A 19,090-nucleotide genomic window follows, 5' to 3' on the forward strand; every position below is an offset into this window, starting at 1 on the left:
AAGATAATAACAGTGAACTTTCTGTGAGTCTTTCATAAGTGTCCAAGTATAACAGACTCAGCCCTTAATAACATCTGAGGTCAAGCTGGCAAGCCTTGACCACCCAGAAGGTCTTGGACACATCATTCTAGTTAATTAGCTTTGTAAACCCCAGCCTGTCCAGTTCACACTACATGTAGCAAGCAAATTATGGCCCCTAAATTGGTTAGAAGGCTGCAGACTGAGCTGCACATATTAGCAAACATTGCTTTAAAAAATTCCAAGAAATTATTTCTGTTGCGGTTTTGGCTAATGGGAAAGTTAAGGAACAGAAAACTGAAAAATTCAACAATTGAGTGTAAATGTGTGAATTTTAAAATCATTTACACTGACATTTTTCATACTTCCTTGAAACAACATTTCATTTACTCAGGTTTTGCTGAATCCCATGATGCCATTTTTTTCATAATTTTTTTTTTGAATGAAAGAAACCTTTGTTTAATGTTATGAACATATATGATTTTGTAGCAGTTTTCCATTACCTGGGGTTAAACAGTCATACATCCAGTTAGACAGATTAATTTAGTACAAAGCCTTCAACAAAATATCTGCTGCCAACCCAATTTGCTGGAAAGAAAGAGATTTCATCTGCCAATATTTTAAAGAAGAACAGTGGCATGATAATAAGCAGCAGAGTCCAGAATGAAGAGTCTGTGACAATAAACTCCAGAGTGACAAAGTTAGAGACAGCTGAATCATTTGTAGTAATAGAGTGTAGTCAAAATGTTACAACCCTCTGCAATCTCAGAGACTAAAATTTTAAAATTTTCAAACTTTAAAAGGACCAAGTGGGTCATGCAATTCTGAAACCAACTACCCGGCTGTTCCACTGCCTGGCACCTTTTTGCCACCATGCAACTGAAGATTAGGATTACTTATGGGTGTTTTACTGCAGCACATTATAAAATCATAATACGTTTAATTTGGGGAACAAATTATTACCTCCAAGTAAAAAACAAAATTATATATTTTTTTCCTTAATAATTAAAAATAAAAAGAAAAAAAAAGAATAATTCCACTGGATCTCATTAATTCACTTTGACACAACTAAAAATGTTGATACAATTGTCTTCAGAAGTCACACAAGACAATGTGTGCGCAGTGAAGGTGTTTGCATTGGCTTGAGATTTCAAATCAATCAATACATCTCCAGAAAGAAAACTTCATCACAAAAGCAAAAGAACATCAGATGAGAGTTAGATATTAAACAACTATGACCAGAGAAGAGTAGGCAAATGTCTCTGAGTAATAAAAATCCCTAAAGAGCATTAACATCTTTTTACAAAGAATGGGGGAATGTGAATGCACATGCAGCACCAAGTGAGTAACCAGGCAAGAAAGGCACTTGTCACCAAGGCCACAAGGAGGTTATGGCAGCTCTAAAGAAATTAGGCATCTGTGGTTGAAGTCTAAACCACATGGCAACAATTCTCAAATCTGGCAGGAGACAGAGGACAAACTTCTGAAGATAAGATGCAAAATGAATGTGGCATCATACAGAGATACCCTGAATAGAAAAGCCTGTCATAAATAACTGATACTTTGTGAAAAACAGTAATATTCTAGAAAGTCCATGACTAAAAAAACACTGAAAGGAAAACACAAACTTTTATAAAAAAATGTATTGTATTTACAGTATATGTACATTCTTAACATTTCTCACCCAACTCCTGTGAAAGAAGAAAGAGCAAGAAATGCAAAACTGGATGTGCCCTGTACAGTTAAATATCCTCATACACTCTTACAGATGAAGGTACCAAAGTAGTTCTCCAGATGGGTGCCATGGGGCTCCCAAAAGATCTGTCTGAAGATCTTAAAGTTCCCAGAATAACTTGTATTATTTTTGTCCATAACAGGCTTTATTAATAATGACAAATAGATTACAGCAGATTTAAAAGGACTCTTGCTCTTACAACCACACAGGCTAAGTTCAGTTTTACTTGACCTGTCAGTTTCCTGCTAGGTAGCTTACTGCACATTAAGGATTTCTGTTTTATCCACATATTAGGAACCTTTTCAAAGCCCAAAGAACCAGTTTCATATGTACAGAAGCCTTCTCAGAATTATATAGTACTTTGCCAAGCAATGACCCAATGAGGAATCACATAACCCAGTAAAAATGTGATTTGTTTGAAACCAGTTTTGTTAAACTTGACTTGCATGTATGGAATGTTTTTTGATTTAAAAAAAAATTACAAAAAAGTATCATTTTAGATCCATTATTTTGAAGAGTGTACCCCTGCAAAGCATGGTAGCAAAGTGAGCAGCACCATCACCTTATAGAGCTTGAAATGGGTCTCAGTTCCTGGCTGGGATGCATTCTGTGGCATTTATATTGGGTTTCAGTGGGCTTCCCTAATGAATACAGATCCAACTACATATCTGAGCATGCTTGTTGAAGTGGCTTTGTAAACGCATTTGTAAAGATGTATTAGCACGTGCAAATGTGCATCCAAATGTCTATGATTCCTGTCTTGTTCCTGTTGCTGCAATAGTAGGCTTAACTCACCAACAAGTATTGAAATACTGAGACTCAGAAAATGGACATATATAGTTAGGACATGGAACATAAGAAATGTGACAACATGAGAGAAGACAATTCAGTTCATCGGGCTCGTTTGTTTAGCTAATAGCTAAGCTGTCCCAATATCTCATCCAGATACTTCTTAAAGGTTGTCAAGGTTTCTGCTTCAACTCCATGACTCGGTAGTTTGATCCAGAATCCTATAACTCTTTGAGTAAAGAGGTGCTTCCTGGCTTCAGTCCCTAATGCACTTCCCCTTTATGGTACACTGATGTCACAGAGAACACGATTTACTGTTAAAGTGAAAGAATTCTGCTGGATCTACTTTATCAATGCCTTTTAGGATTTTGAAGACCTGTATTAGGTTGCCACGCAGTCTGCTCTGCATGAGACCAAACTTGTTTAATTCTCTGTGTCTGTCAGAGTAGGACATGTCCTTAAGTCCTGGGATGCACTTGATTGCTCTCCTCTGCGCAATGTCAAGTGCTGCTCTGTCTTTCTTTTATCATGGTGACCTGAACTACACACAATACTTAGGATGAAGTCTCACTAGTGCATGATATAGTCTAAGCATAAGACCCCTTGATTCATATTTAACAGTTTTTACAATATTACTTAATTTTTTTTGTCTTTTTAATTGCTTCTGTACATTGCTTAGATGATAAAACTGTGTCTTAGCATAAACTCCTAAATAATTTTATCAGGTTTTTCAAATTCTTGCATCATGTCTTTTATGTTCATTTTTGTGCCATTTATTTATGCTAATGTTGCTTTTGTTGATTATATACAGTATTGTTTTTGATCTTGTCTATTAGCTGTCCGTGTCATGTTCAATGGGTTTTGTGGGTGATCCGCAAGAGACGGGGCTACCTGCCAGTTAACACCAGGATCTGACGTCCACCCCATAAATCCAGAGGGTCTTCCACTGTCCCTGGCAGTTTCATCTCAAATGCTTTTGGAGTTTTGGTGAGGTTTCTGTGTTTCTACTGTGCTTTTTGATATTTCTGGATTTTTGGGCTTCTGTTTTTGCTTTGGACTGTCTCACTGTCTAGGCAAATCTATTATGCATTTTGTGCTCTACATAGCTTCACTGTTTGACAGAGCATTTTTGTGGTGATAAAACAGTTTTATCTGTATAATATTAGTGTTTGTCCTTGTTCCTAGCCAGGTTTGATAGTTTTCACCCTCCAGTGGCCATTTTTAGAAGTGTTTTTTGGGACTCCTAGGTCACAACACTTTTTCAGAGGATGCTTCTTCCTGTAGGACAGTGTCTCCCATCTTGCATTGATGTTCCGTTTGCCCACGTGCAGCGCGTTGCACTTACTACTTTTAACTTTATTTTCCAAGTGTTACCCAGTTGGAAGTCTTGAACAGCTTTTGGTGCCTCTTTGTTTGTCATTCACCCAATGCTAGTGTCATCTGGAAATCTATACTGAAATCTGTGTCATTAATAGAATTCAGAAAAAGTGGCCCAAGACAGACTCTATGTGAACCATTCTCCTCTTATCTGTACTTTTTTGTCTCCTGACGTTTAACTAACTAGACATCCAGTTCTTGCAATTTTCATTTGTTTACTGTCATTCTGTTAGGGATTAATTGAAGTAATTTATTTTTTTCTCAGCTATATAAGCGATTCTTTGGATGATGTTGTGCTTTTAATGCAGAATGTGTTGTGAGAGATCATGTGCAGCCATCTGCTTAAGTTTTGTCAGCATTAATTTTAGTTTCCTTTACATAGATAATTGAAACCACAATGTGAATTTGGTGTTCAGTGGGTATATCGGTATCAGTTTTAACATTTAAATGATAGGATTTTAATGTCGTAACACACTTCTTTCAACTATATTACGAGATATGATTCCATCTACCGTGCCTGCATTTCTCTGTGGATCATGTGCTCCTGAATAGCCTGTTGGTTCGCACTGAAAAATAAACTTTTCATCATTACAAAAATGTTAAACATCCATTTGCTTATATCCGCTTACAGAAGTTCAGGATGAGCCGGGCGCGTATCGTAAAAAAGTTAATGGAATTTTCTTTAAGATACAGTTGAAGTGCTTTAGAATTTTAAATCCTGAAGGATTTGGTCTCATAATGCGTGGGTTACTCATAGGAATACCTTTGCAGGATTACTCGGATCTTTACAGCTCCTTGAGCGCTCCTGCTGGGGACATTGTATTTCCTACCTAACAATTCCGCGTGTGCTCCTTCGCTGCCTTCCTCTCGGTCTCCCTCTTCCCTCCCTCCGTCTCTCTCTCTCTCTCTCTCTCCAACGTGTTGTTTGTTTTCTGGTCGCTAGGGGTGGGGTTTCCACTTTTTTCTCTCTCTCTCTCTCCGTAATGTATTTTTACATCAAGTGCTTACGTCTGGTTGGCACAAGTAGGTTCCGCATTCCCAAACCCTCCCGGTCAGGGGATCGGTATAAAAACGGGCTGATGCAACGATTTCCATTCTTTAAAACCGACATCCGACCTTCAGCTGACCTGAAGAGAACAGAACCCTCGGAATCGGGACCAGATTCAGGTACACGGAACAGTAGTTTTGCTCACTTCACTCCGTGTTGGGTGTAAAAGAACAGAATACCGGAAAGAAAAGAGGAAAAAGTTTTTAACTTTATCATGAAACTCTGCAACTGCATGCAAGTCTGGCGTCAGATTGTGATGGGCGTGTAGAGGTCTTAATGTGCGGTGCTGTTTTCTGTGCATTTTACCGACGCTTTCGGTGCGTGTGTTTTTCTTGGAGGGGGTGATCTTTTGCTTGCATGCGCTTAACTAAAAGTTACGTTCTCGCACTTATTGTGCAAAGTTTGCACAACGTGAAGATCTGTCTGTACAGCTAACACTCCTTCTTCTTCACCACCACCACCACCACCTCCTCGTCCTCCTCTTGAGAATGTGTAAAAAAAAAAACGCACGGCGGGCCAGAAAAGCGTCCAAAGTCTGAGAGCTCACGGAGAATGTCCGGAGCAGCCGGGAGGCGCAAACTTACCCCGAAAACGTCCAGATTGGGCGCAATTAAGAGCTGCAACGTCTTACGTAAGAGCAAGCGGATGACTTCCTCCAGAAACGGGCTTCTCACTTCGGGGTTAGCGGAGAGATAATAACCGCACGTGAGCGTGTGACTGCGGTGCTCCCCTGCGAGGGTGGCGCGAGGTTTGGCGTGACTTGCACAATATTTGGAAAACCACGTTTTCGCAGATGGTATTGCTAAATTATTGCACACAGTATGCTATGCAAACGCTGCAGCGGTCTTACGAATGACTTACTAGGACCAGACTTTAGTTGCTTGTTGGCGATGGTCTTGCATTCCGCCTAGGACTGTTTCTTGCCTTAGCACCTGGTATCGCCAAAATACTCTGGCTAAATGTGTCAAAATTCAAGCCCCCTCGTTAGAAGAACTGGGCTGACAAATGGATGAAGGTGACGTTAACTTTCGGTGTTGTCTGTTCATCTGTACGTCCCTGGCATCTCTTCAAAGATTTAAAGATGTTAGATTGATTTTGCTAGTATTTGTTGTAAATTTATAGTGCATCTTGTAATTAAGTATCTCTGCTGAAGCCGCCATACCGATGCTAACTTTTCGAGCTATCACTTCTTGCTATCATTCTACACAGTTCCACTGAGTATTATTTAATTTTATGTTTGATTGACATTTACAGCCTCTTATCAAAGGCTCTTTGCTGATCTGTAATGTATTTTTAATTAACTATTTGCTTTGAACTGTACAGGTATGTATTATTTAAAAAGCTTTATGGTATTAACAGTTTAATGTGGCACATGCGATTAGGACAGAATAATCTCTATCAAATGAAATAAAGTGAGTTCAAAGAATGGATTGATGAATAGACATTTAAATGGTTGATGTATTGTAAATGTTGGCACATAGTCCTATTTTGAAATTTAAATTCTTACTAAATTAACTGCTTAATAAACTAATAAATGTTTCAATAGGACTTCAAAACATCACTGCGCATAACAGTGTGCAGTTATTACCCGTTTTATATATTGTGTTTATTTTTAGAAAACGTATTACAACCAAAGAAGTAAGATGAGAAGTTCACAATTTCTTCCATCCGAACCTCTTATGGTGGGGACCTTCAAGCAGGCAGTTGGTTTAGGACAAGATGCTGCACTCTTTTAGGAAATATGCATTGATAGAGTATAATGTTTCATTTTAAATGAAAGCTCAAAGATTCAAATAATGCGGCCATGCCACCTGCACTCCACACTCTTAAAAACGAGGTGTCAGAGGGGGTCTTCTGAGCGATGCCATAGGGGAACATTTTTTGGTTCCCAAATGGACCATTCACATGAAGGTCCCAGAAAGAACTTTTTCTTTTGGTCCATAACAAGTTCTCTATTTAGCCATGATTTGAATGATGAGACATTTGTGAAATAACAATAGGTCCGTTATTATAAACAGCCTCTTGGTGTATACAATAACTCAGGCTAAGTTCAGGTTTCCTCAATCTGTTGGCAACCTGATAGGTTGCCTACAATACATTAAATATTTCTGTTTTGTCCACATATTTGGAGTGTTCTCAAAGCCCAAAAGAACCATTTCAAGGACCCTTTCCAGAATGAAATTGTTCATTGTAAAGAAAAGGTTCTGTGAAGAACCACCCAGCCTATTAAGTGCCATTAAAGAACCAGTGTTTATAAGAGTGCACCTGAAGCTAAATATGTTTGGGCCTGGTCAGTAGTTGGAAGACCAACCAAGAAAGCTTGGGTTGCTACTGGAGGGTGTTGGTGAGGCCAGCACGGGGCGCTTACCATGTGGTCTCTGTGTGGGTCACAATGCCCCAGTACAGTGACAGGGACACTGTGCTGAAAAAATGGTGCCATCCTTCAGGTGTGACGTAAAACCAAGGCCATAACTTTCTGTTGTCAGAAAAGATCCCTGAACAGCTTTCAAAAAGAGTAGAGCATTACCCGATGTCCTGTCTAAATTGCCTATCATGGCCTCGTCCATTCTGACCCCTAATCATCCCTGCTCTCTAACTGTTCTTGTTCTCACCCCTTCACCACCAAAGAGCTAATGTGGCTGCCACTGCATCACTCGTTGGTTGCGGCACATTAATGGTGGTTGAAGTAGCTTCCCTACAGTCTATGTAAAGTGCCTTGAGTAATTAGAAAAGCACTATATAAATGTTATAAATATAAATGAGTACCAATAGACACGCTAAACATATACTGAGTGAATAAATTGGTGCTATCAGAGCAGGCACACACATCCTCTGTCATGTAGTCCAAACAATTCAGTAGGTATCCCTTCAGGATGGTCAGTATTGGCAAATCAATTGTACCCGATGAGTAAAGAAGCACAATCCTCAGAGGTTTACTGTGCAGAGATTTAGAAACGTCCACGCTCAGCTTCCCATTTGGAGCAATTCCTTGGTAACACTTGTAATTTCTTGCGACTTAAACAGAAAAAATTCTTTTTTTTTTCCTTCAAACCACGTTTCCAGTTTCATGAAGGACCCGGGCCAATAGTAGGTGTGCAAGTTCACTTGAGCACACCAACACCCACCCCTGGTTCCAATACACCTGACATCACGTCACACTCATGAAAACAAATTTTATAAAAGGCAAAATCCACTCATATGGACACCCTTGGTTCAGGCAGAACAGTAACTAAACAGAGAGATGTGATGAGATTGCTCCCCGCTGAGCCAGTGCCTCCTTTGCTCCCCCAGCCATGAAAATAACATCATCCATCTTACAACATCTTCAGTATTCAAGTTGTGAATCTGACAGAGCAAAGTTTTTTAGTTTTTGTTTCCAAAACACTTATATGCTTTTCTAACTAAATGTTATAGATGTATGAAATCATGCTACATTTTAAGAACTGCTACTGTTTAGATTTCCATAGTGCGTAATTAATAATAAAGTTACTGTTGTATACCAGGCTATCAGGTATGGTCCATATGTGGCTCAAAACCTGGGCTTTGGTTTACTGAGAACCTGGATATGTGCGCCTCTGTTACACCAGCAAGGCCTCTGTTATCTAGACGTGACACTGCTGTAGAGTTGCCAATCTGCTACTTGTCACTTCTTAACCCCAGCCCTGCAGTGGTGGAGCAACATTTACAAATGTTGGTTACATTCTCAGGACTGAAAACTCAGCTCTTCACAGTTTTTTTTTTTTTTTTTGAAACTGAAGATCTTAAAGCCTCCTGTATTGATTGCTACGGTTATGTGCATTTTGACACAATGGTTAGCATTTCTGTCTAATACCTCATGCAACCAGGGTTCAGTTTCTAATGTGGCCGTTCCTTTAGTGGAGACTGGGCCGTTCCTTTAGTGGAGACTGCATGCTTACCCAGCATCTACATTCATGTTCTCTGAGTACTTTGGACATACTGTACAATAGATGGTAGGTTAACTTGTCAATGCCCAGTGATGGACTAGCGTCACATCTATGATTGGCTTCTGCTTTGCACCCAAGTGCTTTGTGGTCTACATAAGCACATAATGAAATGAGGGATCGGTGGATGGATCTTGTTAGCTTTTACTATGAGCCAATTACTGTGAATTAGGCTTTAGATCCCAGGTCCACTCTGAATGACTGTGAATATCATTTGACTAAAATGTCCACCAAACGTTAAGTAATCACCAACAGTCTACTTACAAAAGATATAAATATTTGAATTAATCAAAATAACCTTTTCTGATTTCTTGGAACATGTAACTCATCACTTATGCCCAGTAAAGAATTTAATATAAAATATTCACTAATGAAACCCTAGCTGAATCAATCTGAAAATTCTCAGTTATTTATATTTGGTTAATTGTTGCTTTTCCCCAAAAGCCACATACAGCTAGTATTTCTATAGTATAAGCATAGGCAGGTGAAGTGCCTTACTCACGGTGGTGGAAACTCAACTGGAAATCTTGTAAATTACTGCTCATTGTCAACTTCTAGGCCACGCTGCTTACTACTTTAATTAAAAAAAAAAAAAACCCAACATATATTCTAATTGTCATTAATGTAGCATTCATTTTCTTAAAACTACTTCATTCTATTAAGGGTTACAGAAGGCCATGGGCATCACACTTAAGGAAAGAAGCAACTCTGCACAGGGCATTACTCCACCGCAGGGCCATCTCACACACACACACACACTTTAAAACTGTAATAACTAAACAAAAACTCACATGTTCTCAGATGGCGGCAGCTCCACATAGGCAAGAAGCAGACGTGAAATCAAATTCTAGCCCAACGGATTCATGATGCATTTCATTCATATTTCAGTTCATTTTTATTATAGACATAATTCTGAAATGAGGAGAATAATATAAAAAAATGACTAATAAGATATAGCTAACTGCATGCATATTTATATTGCAAAACATTTCTATGAAAAGTTCTTTTTACTTAATCTGTATTTATAGGTACAGCATAGGTAAACAATACATATTGATCAAGCATTATTTAAAACACTTCACACAAAAGTTTTAACTTTGTATAAAACAAATTTTAGATTTTGAAGGTTACAAATAAAAATAAAATGCAGATTACCCATCCATCCATTTCCCCTGAGCAGGTTCACAAGGAAGCTGGAGCCAATTCCAGTAAGCATCAGGAACAAGGCAGGAATGCACCTTGGACAGGGCCTCAGTTCATCTATAACAAATAAGGTGTATTGTATCTATATAAATTATTATTAATTATTATTTTTAATTATTCATAAGTATTATTTTTAACTACTGGATCAGATAACCTGACCCAGGTAAACAATAACTATGTAAAAAAGTAAATATGTCATAGTATAATTCAATTAATGAATTCATCATTAAAATCAGTACTTTACACAGAAGCATGAACAACATGCGGCACTGCAAAGAGCTTTACAGAGCAAATAAGATTAAAAAACAGCATCAAACTGGTGTAGTGTAAACGGTCTGTGTACTTTTTTGTATTTGAAATTTCATTTTAGAAGCATAAATGAAAATGAAAGGAATTTTCAGATTTTGATTTTTTGATTAAAGAATAAAATGAGGGAAAATTAGGTACAGTATGTTTTAATTCTGTGGTAACAAATAGCAGTTATAAACTTAAAACTACATATACTTTTCTGGATTCATTTGTGATTCAAATAATGAAAGTGTAATAGCTCAAAAACAGCAAAACAGATGCATTTCATTGTCTGAAACCGGAAGTACTTCTTTTTCTGTGCGACTTTTGACGACGCGTGTGAACAGTCCTCCTCACAATACATCGATCGACGGCCTTGAAGTTACATTGGCATCAGCAGAGGATGGATCGTTATGTTGTTTTTTGGAACAGTAAAAGAGTGACAGGCGGTTTCAGACAACGAAGATGTGTCCGTTTTGTTGTTTTTGAACTATTACACTTTCATTACTTGAATCACTTTTTCAAGTGCGCTGGTTATTTAAGCCGTTATTACTAATGAGCACACTGGTGGGCCTGTCACTGAAGTAGCCACACTATTTTAGCATTCAGTGTCTTTTGCGTGGCTGTCTGCTCTGCTTAGCTGTAACTGTCATTATTTGTATATAATTAAGGGAGCAAACTTTGTAGATTAATAGGAAAACAAGAAAAAATTGGTTATGCATTTAAAGTGATGTCACATTTCTACATTTCTTATTATTATAATTTCCGGACTCCTGCACTATTCTAAAAGCAAAATAACACAAAAAAGACCAGCTAATTAAAGAATGATACAAAGGGAAAAATACTCCCTGAGTCTGTCAAACAGATTGGAACAAAAAGTTGAGATGCACAGCTTTAACCAATGTCATTGTTTTACCCTTCATATTTTTTATGGGCTAAGGATGCATTGCCTGATTAATCATGGAGTGTAATGTTAATGATTTTGAAGATAGATCTCATTATGGAGAGTAATTTACAATGTAGTACAGTTGCTTACACTTTGGGCTAACTGAACAGGCACGTACTGGCATTGTGTTTAACAGGCAAGATACTTGCATGTTGAAATGATCAACCAATGGCATTATCTAATGTGAATACTGCAGTACAAGAAACGATTCCTAATTCAGTCTTAGCTCACGATTCCAGAGTCAGTCAAGTTCTTTGGTGTAGCCCCCTTGACACCTGCCCAGGAGGGTTTATTAAATTGGTAATGTATGTTACAGTATTCTAATGGAGTATCTCCGAAGGGCATGGAGTGGATGTTCATATAGCATAAGGAAAGATTTACCAGATTAGGAAGGAAGTAAAAAATAAGTCTGAAAATATGAAAGTACACCTTATGAAAAGGATTTAGGAGTCATAGTGGACTTGACACTACCAACTGCCAGATAGTTTGGAAGTCATTAAGAAGGCAGGCCGAATGTTATGCTATATAGTGCCCTGATGTGTAAAGTACAAATCCACAGAGGTTCTGCTCAGTCTTTATAACACACTGATAAGGCCTCATCTGGAGTACTGTGTGCTGCTGTGTGCAGTTTTGGTCTCCAGGCTAAAAATAGGACATAGCAGCACTAGAAAAGGTCAAGAGAAGAGTGGCTAGACTGATTCCAGGGCTACAGGGGATGAATTATGAAGGACAATTATAAGAAATGAGTCTTTTCAATTTAAGCAAAAGAAAATTAATAAGGAGACGTGATTGAAGTGCTTAATATTATGAAGAGAATTAGTCCAGTGGATGGAGACTTTTACTTAAAATGAGTTTTTCAAAAACATGGGGGGAAAGTTTTAAACTGTTTAAGGGTAAATTTCGCACAAACATTAGGAAGTTTTTCTTTACACAGAGAACCATAGATACTTGGAATAAGTGACCAAGTAGCGTGGTAGACAGTAGGACTTTAGGGACTTTCAAAACTTGACTTAATTTGTTATTTTAGAAGTAGTAAGTGGATAGGACTGGCGAGCTTTGTTGGGCTGAATGGCCTGTTCTCGTCCAGATTGTTCTAACGTACCCTTTCTTCCAAGTTTGCCTTCTCACCATTTTCCATAAGCCTTATGAGAACAGTTCTAAAGAGGGAAGAACACCCCTCTAATACAGTAAAACACGCCTGAAAAGATTTCACTTTAAAGAGTGTGACAGATGAAACAACTCAGGGGCCAAAGTGGAGCAGTGGTAAGGGTGAAGGAAATATATAACAGATGTGTTGAAACTAGAAGTGTATGAACACATACAACAATTGTCACAAAGATGGCAGAGAGAAAGAACAAATACTGTATGAGTGCTATTGTTGCAACAGTGGCAGCAATAGAAAAACATAAGGAATCAGTCCTCATTAATGCCATAAGTCAAAAGCAGCAAAAAAGAGAACTTGTAGTGTAAGATCTTTAGTGCTTAAAATATTTAAAAAAATATTAAAAATACTTTAGGAACTTTATGTCACTTACTGGTATGTGACATAAAGCCTTGCTAAAGTCCCTATATTATTGTTCTTCTTTCTGATTTGTAAAAAGAATGTGTTTAAGGTCTTGTAAAATAATAATAATTATTTATATTTAAATAGCTCTTTTCTCAAAAGTGCTTTACATAGTAGTCGTAACTTGCCTTCGAGATCCCCTATTTTAAAGTGCTGTCATTAAAAATCCATAGAGAAGGTAAGCAAGGGAGCAGAGCGACAGTAGATTAAGACCACAGAAAGTGAGTGCTGAGAAAAGTGGATTAAACAGATGGGCCCTGGGTTTTAAGAATGGCCAAGTCACTGTGTGCATGAATTACAAATAGTTTCCATAAGTTCCTGAGTGACCACATAATTAAAAAGTGTCTAATTCTCTCCCACTTTTTATTGTTCACGCCTCTACTACTGGTATTTTTTAAAATCAATCCTAAAATATATTCCTGTTGAGACTGGGTGTCTCCATTGTTTTTTATTTTATGACCCATCTTTAAATATAATAGAGTTTCTGATAAAGATAATACCACTTAAAACATTGTGTCTCTAATCTTCTTTTCTGTGTTTTTGAAAATAACCTTTACCTTTTTTCACCTTTAAATACATTTTAGTATTTTTGGTTATTACAACATATAATTACTATTAAGTATGGACTGTGCTTGTTGTCCCTTTACTAAAATGTTTTTTTTTCTGTTCATTCACTTTACCTGTCATGCACTGAGCTACGTGCTACGTTCATTTATGTGTGACCCGACATTTGCGCGATAGACATATGAGCGCCGACAAAATAGCGCCGATTAAAACACGGCGTCAAAATCGCGCCGACAAAATCGCAAAAGTTTGATTAGATATGAATTACTAGTTTAAAGGATATTTAATAATGTTTATTTTAGAAGTCAATATTATGAGACGAGGCATGCCATCAGCACGGCACGCAGACAGTCCTTAAGATCACGCCCTGCATATGTAGGAAGAATTGCAGCAAGACGCCTTGATAGTTGAGCGTATTTAGACTTGCTGGCTGCCTGACTTCTGGTAATTCTGCTTTGTATACGACGTGTTATGCCAACCCTCGACTGAATTATTTGTTCGCGGCATGCCATCAGCAGTTATGACAGTTATAACCTAGCACATAATGTGTACATAATACGCACGTACGCGTCCCACTCTCTCTCGCGATTTTGTCGGCGCACATTTGTCGAAAACCAGTTAGCGGGTTTGTCGGCGCTCATTTATCCGTCACGGTTCTGTCGGCGCTGTGCTTTTGTCGGTGAACCCATTTATAATTTCTTACTGGCCTGGTATTACTGCAAGCAATAGGCTGCCATCCTTTCTTTGTTTGCTATCCGTCTTGTGCTGTTAAAGAAAAAAGCACAGCACAATCGTACAACAACATATTGGCAGGAGCGACAACCCAAAGCAAGTGCATCACCCTCACTCATACAGGGCCAGTTTAGAGTCGCCAATCAATCCATCAATTGTCTTCCTGCTGGGGAGGCAATGTGGAATCCCAGAGGAGAATTTGCACACTTAAAGCACATAGTAAACCTGTTGCAGATGTGACAGCGTAGCAGCATAACCACTGTGGCACTGTGCCACCCACCAGCCACTCCAAACACTGCACCTATGCAGTTCATGTTGCACTCTGTCAGTATTGGCGTAAGCCAGTGGAAATGTCACCCAACTTTTTTTTGTTCCTGGAGGTCTTGTAGATGTATCCTTGTAATAATTCCATTTGTCATTTTTTCTTGATGGAGATATTTTCCATGACTTTTGTCAGCTTTTCTGTTTTCCTGAACATGTAATAATCTTAATAGGCACACAAGCCCTCTGTTCCGTACTTGCTTTTCCTCATTATTTGATTAACTCCTTAACTTGGTGACAACTTACTTTCTAGATTTGATGTGCCAGTTCTCTATTCATAAGTGGCAGCAACCGAAATCTCTTAAATAAATGCTTGTTACAAGAACTTGCTTACATCATGTGTCTCATTATGATTTTACCTTTATGCCAAAAGAATGAAGGCAGCTACTGTTTATAACTGCACACAGCATTGAGAATATTATTAAAACATTGATTCTCCTCCTGTTTATGCACCTTTCTTTTGTTTTATCACTGACTTTTTTTTAAATCTCAATCCAATTCGCCACACCCCTTAATTGGAGTGTGGGATTGGATAAAATGGATTGATGACATTTTATAATCTATTTTCATTGGTTTTTTTTATGTCCTGAGTATATGTTTCATTTACATATTTTACCTGCATTGTGTGGCGATGCAAAGTTACCTCAAATATAAAGTGTGACAGGCAGGAGGAATTTAACAAAAATACTGCCCAAATTTAGGGAGTCTCAGGGTGGGACTAATAAGTGAGCCGGTCTGCATTGACCGGTTTGCTGTCTACAATTCAAATGCATTTTATTATCTACTAGTCATGTTATGTGTAATGGAATACATTTACAAATATTTGATATCTCTTGCCATAAATGTACCTTCAGCAGCTTTCCTCGGGAATCTTCAAGTGTTTGAACCTCTCTTGCCTGACGTTCCTTCTCTCAAGCGCATTCTCGTAAGGCCTGCTTCTCAGACTCTGCCATTTTGAGCCACCTTGCCTCCTGTTTTTTATACATAATGTCTTTGAAGGCGACTCCCCGCATGCATCCTACACTTTTTTTCCTCTTCATGCGTCTCAACCTCTCCTGCCAAGACCTCCTCCTTTCGGTGTCGTCACCAAAGCCAATCTTCCCAATCAGATTGCTTAGAGGGACCAGACACACACACACAGACCATAGTGTTTTACTATGTAGTAGATCATTTTTTGGGGTCAGTTGTAATGAGTCTTAACATTTCATGTCCTTTTATTATGACTTTTCTGAAAATGGAGTGACAACATAGTTACATATTTTACTGTAGGATGGAGAAATAAAGAAAATTCATCCATGTATATTAGCGATCCATTTCTTTGCCTCCTTGAGTTCAGACTGAAATTATTTGTCCACCGTTAAACATGGATTTTAATGCGATAGAAATATCACGCATTCCTTAATGGGATCTTTTAGGGAAAAAAAAAGGTTCATTTAGTAGTGGAATTGTTTTTTTTTTTTTTTAAATAAAACATATTCTCCCAGTCAATGGAAGCCTGTACAAGCAGAACAGTACAGGACATCATTAGAATGTTTTTGTGTGTAAAGTAATTCTGTGAATAAATATGGATATTTAACAAAGTTTTATATAAGTGTGTGGATGCCTACAGAAACTGCATGAGGGCATCTATGGAAGGTTGCACATATTGGAGGACATTTACAGGAGATCTGCTTGTGTGAATAAAGATTTCAATCTAAAAGTCTGCATTTGCAAACCAAGGTGTACTCAGTGTGTGTTTGTTTGAATGAGTGTTATCACGGAGTTCTGCTTGCATACTTACTCCAGAATGCCGCTTCTGTAATATTTTGGGTTGTGTTTCATTCTTACTCAACCATTTTTGTGGTTTTAAGGAGGTGTAGACTGGCCACAGATCATATCTGTCCATAAGCTAATAGTAATAGGGAAAAGCATAAGGCTTTCTTGAACTCCCTGCTTGTTGCAGAAATTTGGCTCTTTGTGTCAGTGGAGGGTTTCATCCAACAGAGAAAAAAGCAAGTGATATGTATACCTTGCCAACATCTGACAAGAAATAAAAATTACCCAAAGCACAAAAAACCAAACAACAACATAAGGCGCAGACACCACAAAAGCCCCCAAATGATTGCTTTGGCGCACAGCCAATAGATTTTGAGAGCAGTTTCATGTTCTTTCATAACTACTTTGCTTTTCGGGTCCAGGTTCAACTGAAATGTCAGCAGACAGCTGCTTTTAGAGGCAGACATTCTGCTTGGGTGCGGAATTGAAGACTGCTACACCACCAGTGGGCTTGTGGGGTCAGGTCAGGTCATAGAAAGGAGGTGGTGGGGGTTGCGTTAGGGGAAAAAAAATGTTGCTATGCTCTGTTGAGAGGTTACACTGTTCAGTTGAATCAACAGGAATGGCTCCAGTGACCTGAAGTGACTGAGCCAATTGTGTCCTTCCTTGAAGGTGGGCAGGGAGCTCATCTTTATTCTCTAAATGGCCTAGCTTCTCTGCTAGACTTTCACATCCGCATGTGCCCTCAAAATGTCCATCTTGTTTTATTTCTTTTGTCCTTGCTGACTTTTCCTCTTTTGAGCCCTGTATAGTGCCCGTGGCACGGATGGCATAGTGGTTTCACTTTAGTGATGCTTGATAAGAATGAATGCAACATTTTTCTAGTCTACTATACAGAGGGCCCATTCTAAATAGTAAAAAACCTTCAGAGGTGCAGCCTCTAAATGACCCAAAGAAACACCGATTCTAATCTAAAGAACGTGGCGGTCCATCACCCCGTGCTCATTTTGCAGGAATCGTGGGGTAAAGGGGTCCTTTCATCGGATTGGCTGACCCAGAGCTGTTTTAGCTGTGGAATGGCCAAATGGGGGCAGCAGCTTGATGGCTTAGGTCTCCAGGACTCTAAAAATATCCGAATCTTATTATATGATATCATCTAATAAATCATAAATTCTGCTCCGTACTTCTAAAAGTTTTATTTTTATGCTATATTGAGGATTTGTTCTGTTCTGTGTATTGTATGGACCCCCTTCTTTTTGACACCTCTCTTTAAACTGCCTTTCCCAAGGTTTCTTCCATTTTTTATTTCCCTACAAGGGGTTTTTTTGGGAGTTTTTTTCTTGTCTTCTTAGAGAGTCAAGGGTGGGGGGCTGTCAAGAGGCAGGGCCTGTTAAAGCCAATTGCGGCACTTCTTGTGTGATTTTGAGCTATACAAAAATAAATTGTATTGTTTTGTACATGTATTGTACTTTATACACTCACGTGCTTCATGAAGTACAGGCTGCTCCTGCACATTTTTGGATTTGGTTCAACAAATTAAGGATTTATTATAAATTCAATGACAATCTTTCGCCAAAAAAGTGTATGAAAAAGACAAAAAAAACAAAACAAGTTTTTTTTTTTCCTGTCAGAAATGGTTAGGGAAGGGATGAAGGAGGAGCAGGAAACCTCGCAACTGAGACCAAACTTCTGCCTTGTGCCCGACTTCTTCTCTCTGAGAGGAAACAAACACAGAGAGAAATGGAGGCAACACGAGTGAACGTCACAGTCTGCCAGGGTCTATCCCTTTCTCCTATGCAGAGCGAGTTCTCTGAATGATGATGACCAATCTCGAGTCTAGATTTTTGAGATACTCTGAACTAGTTGCACATCAAGATTTACAAATATATTCATAAATAACACACGGCTGGAGCTTCGTTATCAATTTCTAAAGTTGGCCTCCTCCCTGTAAAAAGAAAAGAGAGTAATGAACTTGCCTTGTGGCCATTTGTGATGGAGCTTGCAAGCCTCCAGATCTTGTGCATGTGATCCTCGCGAGTCTTTATTTTGAAAAGAGATGTCTATTAAAATAAACTTATTAAAAGGCTTTTGCTTAAAAATGACTTAGACGTGGGGAGGATTTGGTGTCCAGAGGCCCCTCTACAGTGACCCTGGGAGTGTTCAATTAACAAAGTTATTTTTATTCAGTGCATGTTGGCCAGACTGGTTTTCCTCATGCCGATGGAGAAAAGTTAGATGAAATCCAAACTACATAGCAGGAAACTAAAGTGATTGTTCTTGGCTTCTGTCCACGTGGGAACTTAATGTTATTTTATCAGTGGGGGGGCAGGGAGACTTAAGAACACCTTGAAAATGGAGGCCACTTTTTAGTTGTAAATAGGGGAGGGCTGGCATTTCCAAAAGCAGACAAAGCACTATATAAAGTAAATATTTATGTAAACCTACAGTATATACAGAGCATCCATCCATCCATTATCCAACCCGCTATATCCTAACTACAGGGTCACGGGGGTCTGCTGGAGCCATTCCCAGCCAACGCAGGACGCAAGGCAGAAAACAAACCCCGTGCAGGGCGCCAGCCCACCACAGATATAAAGAGCATTTTAAACTTTTTTGAGAGGATTTGTCTTTGAGGTGTCGGACAACAGCTTAAGCACCTTTGACAGTATGGCCCATCATGTGAACTTGGAAGTTAGTTCAGGCCTTTGAGTGACTTATTTTTTGAAATGATGATTTTTGGCTTCAGACCATATTGATAAATATTTTTATAACTGTCATATCATGACTT

The 19,090-nt window shown here is 38.6% G+C and overlaps 1 protein-coding gene across 1 annotated transcript in view; it reads left to right on the forward strand.

The window, feature by feature from the left end:
- Positions 1–4,921: 4,921 nt before the first annotated feature.
- The window catches only part of jdp2b (Jun dimerization protein 2b), a 29,144-nt gene continuing 14,975 nt past the window's right edge, over positions 4,922–19,090 (forward strand). Inside the window, exon 1 of the mRNA XM_039741712.1 lies at positions 4,922–5,086. Within this exon, the coding sequence (XP_039597646.1) occupies positions 4,999–5,086 (88 nt within the window). The 5' untranslated portion in view covers positions 4,922–4,998. The remainder of the gene's footprint in view (positions 5,087–19,090) is intronic.

The sequence above is a fragment of the Polypterus senegalus genome, chromosome 18 (genome assembly GCF_016835505.1).
Source record: "Polypterus senegalus isolate Bchr_013 chromosome 18, ASM1683550v1, whole genome shotgun sequence".
NCBI classification, from domain to species: Eukaryota; Metazoa; Chordata; class Cladistia; order Polypteriformes; family Polypteridae; genus Polypterus; species Polypterus senegalus.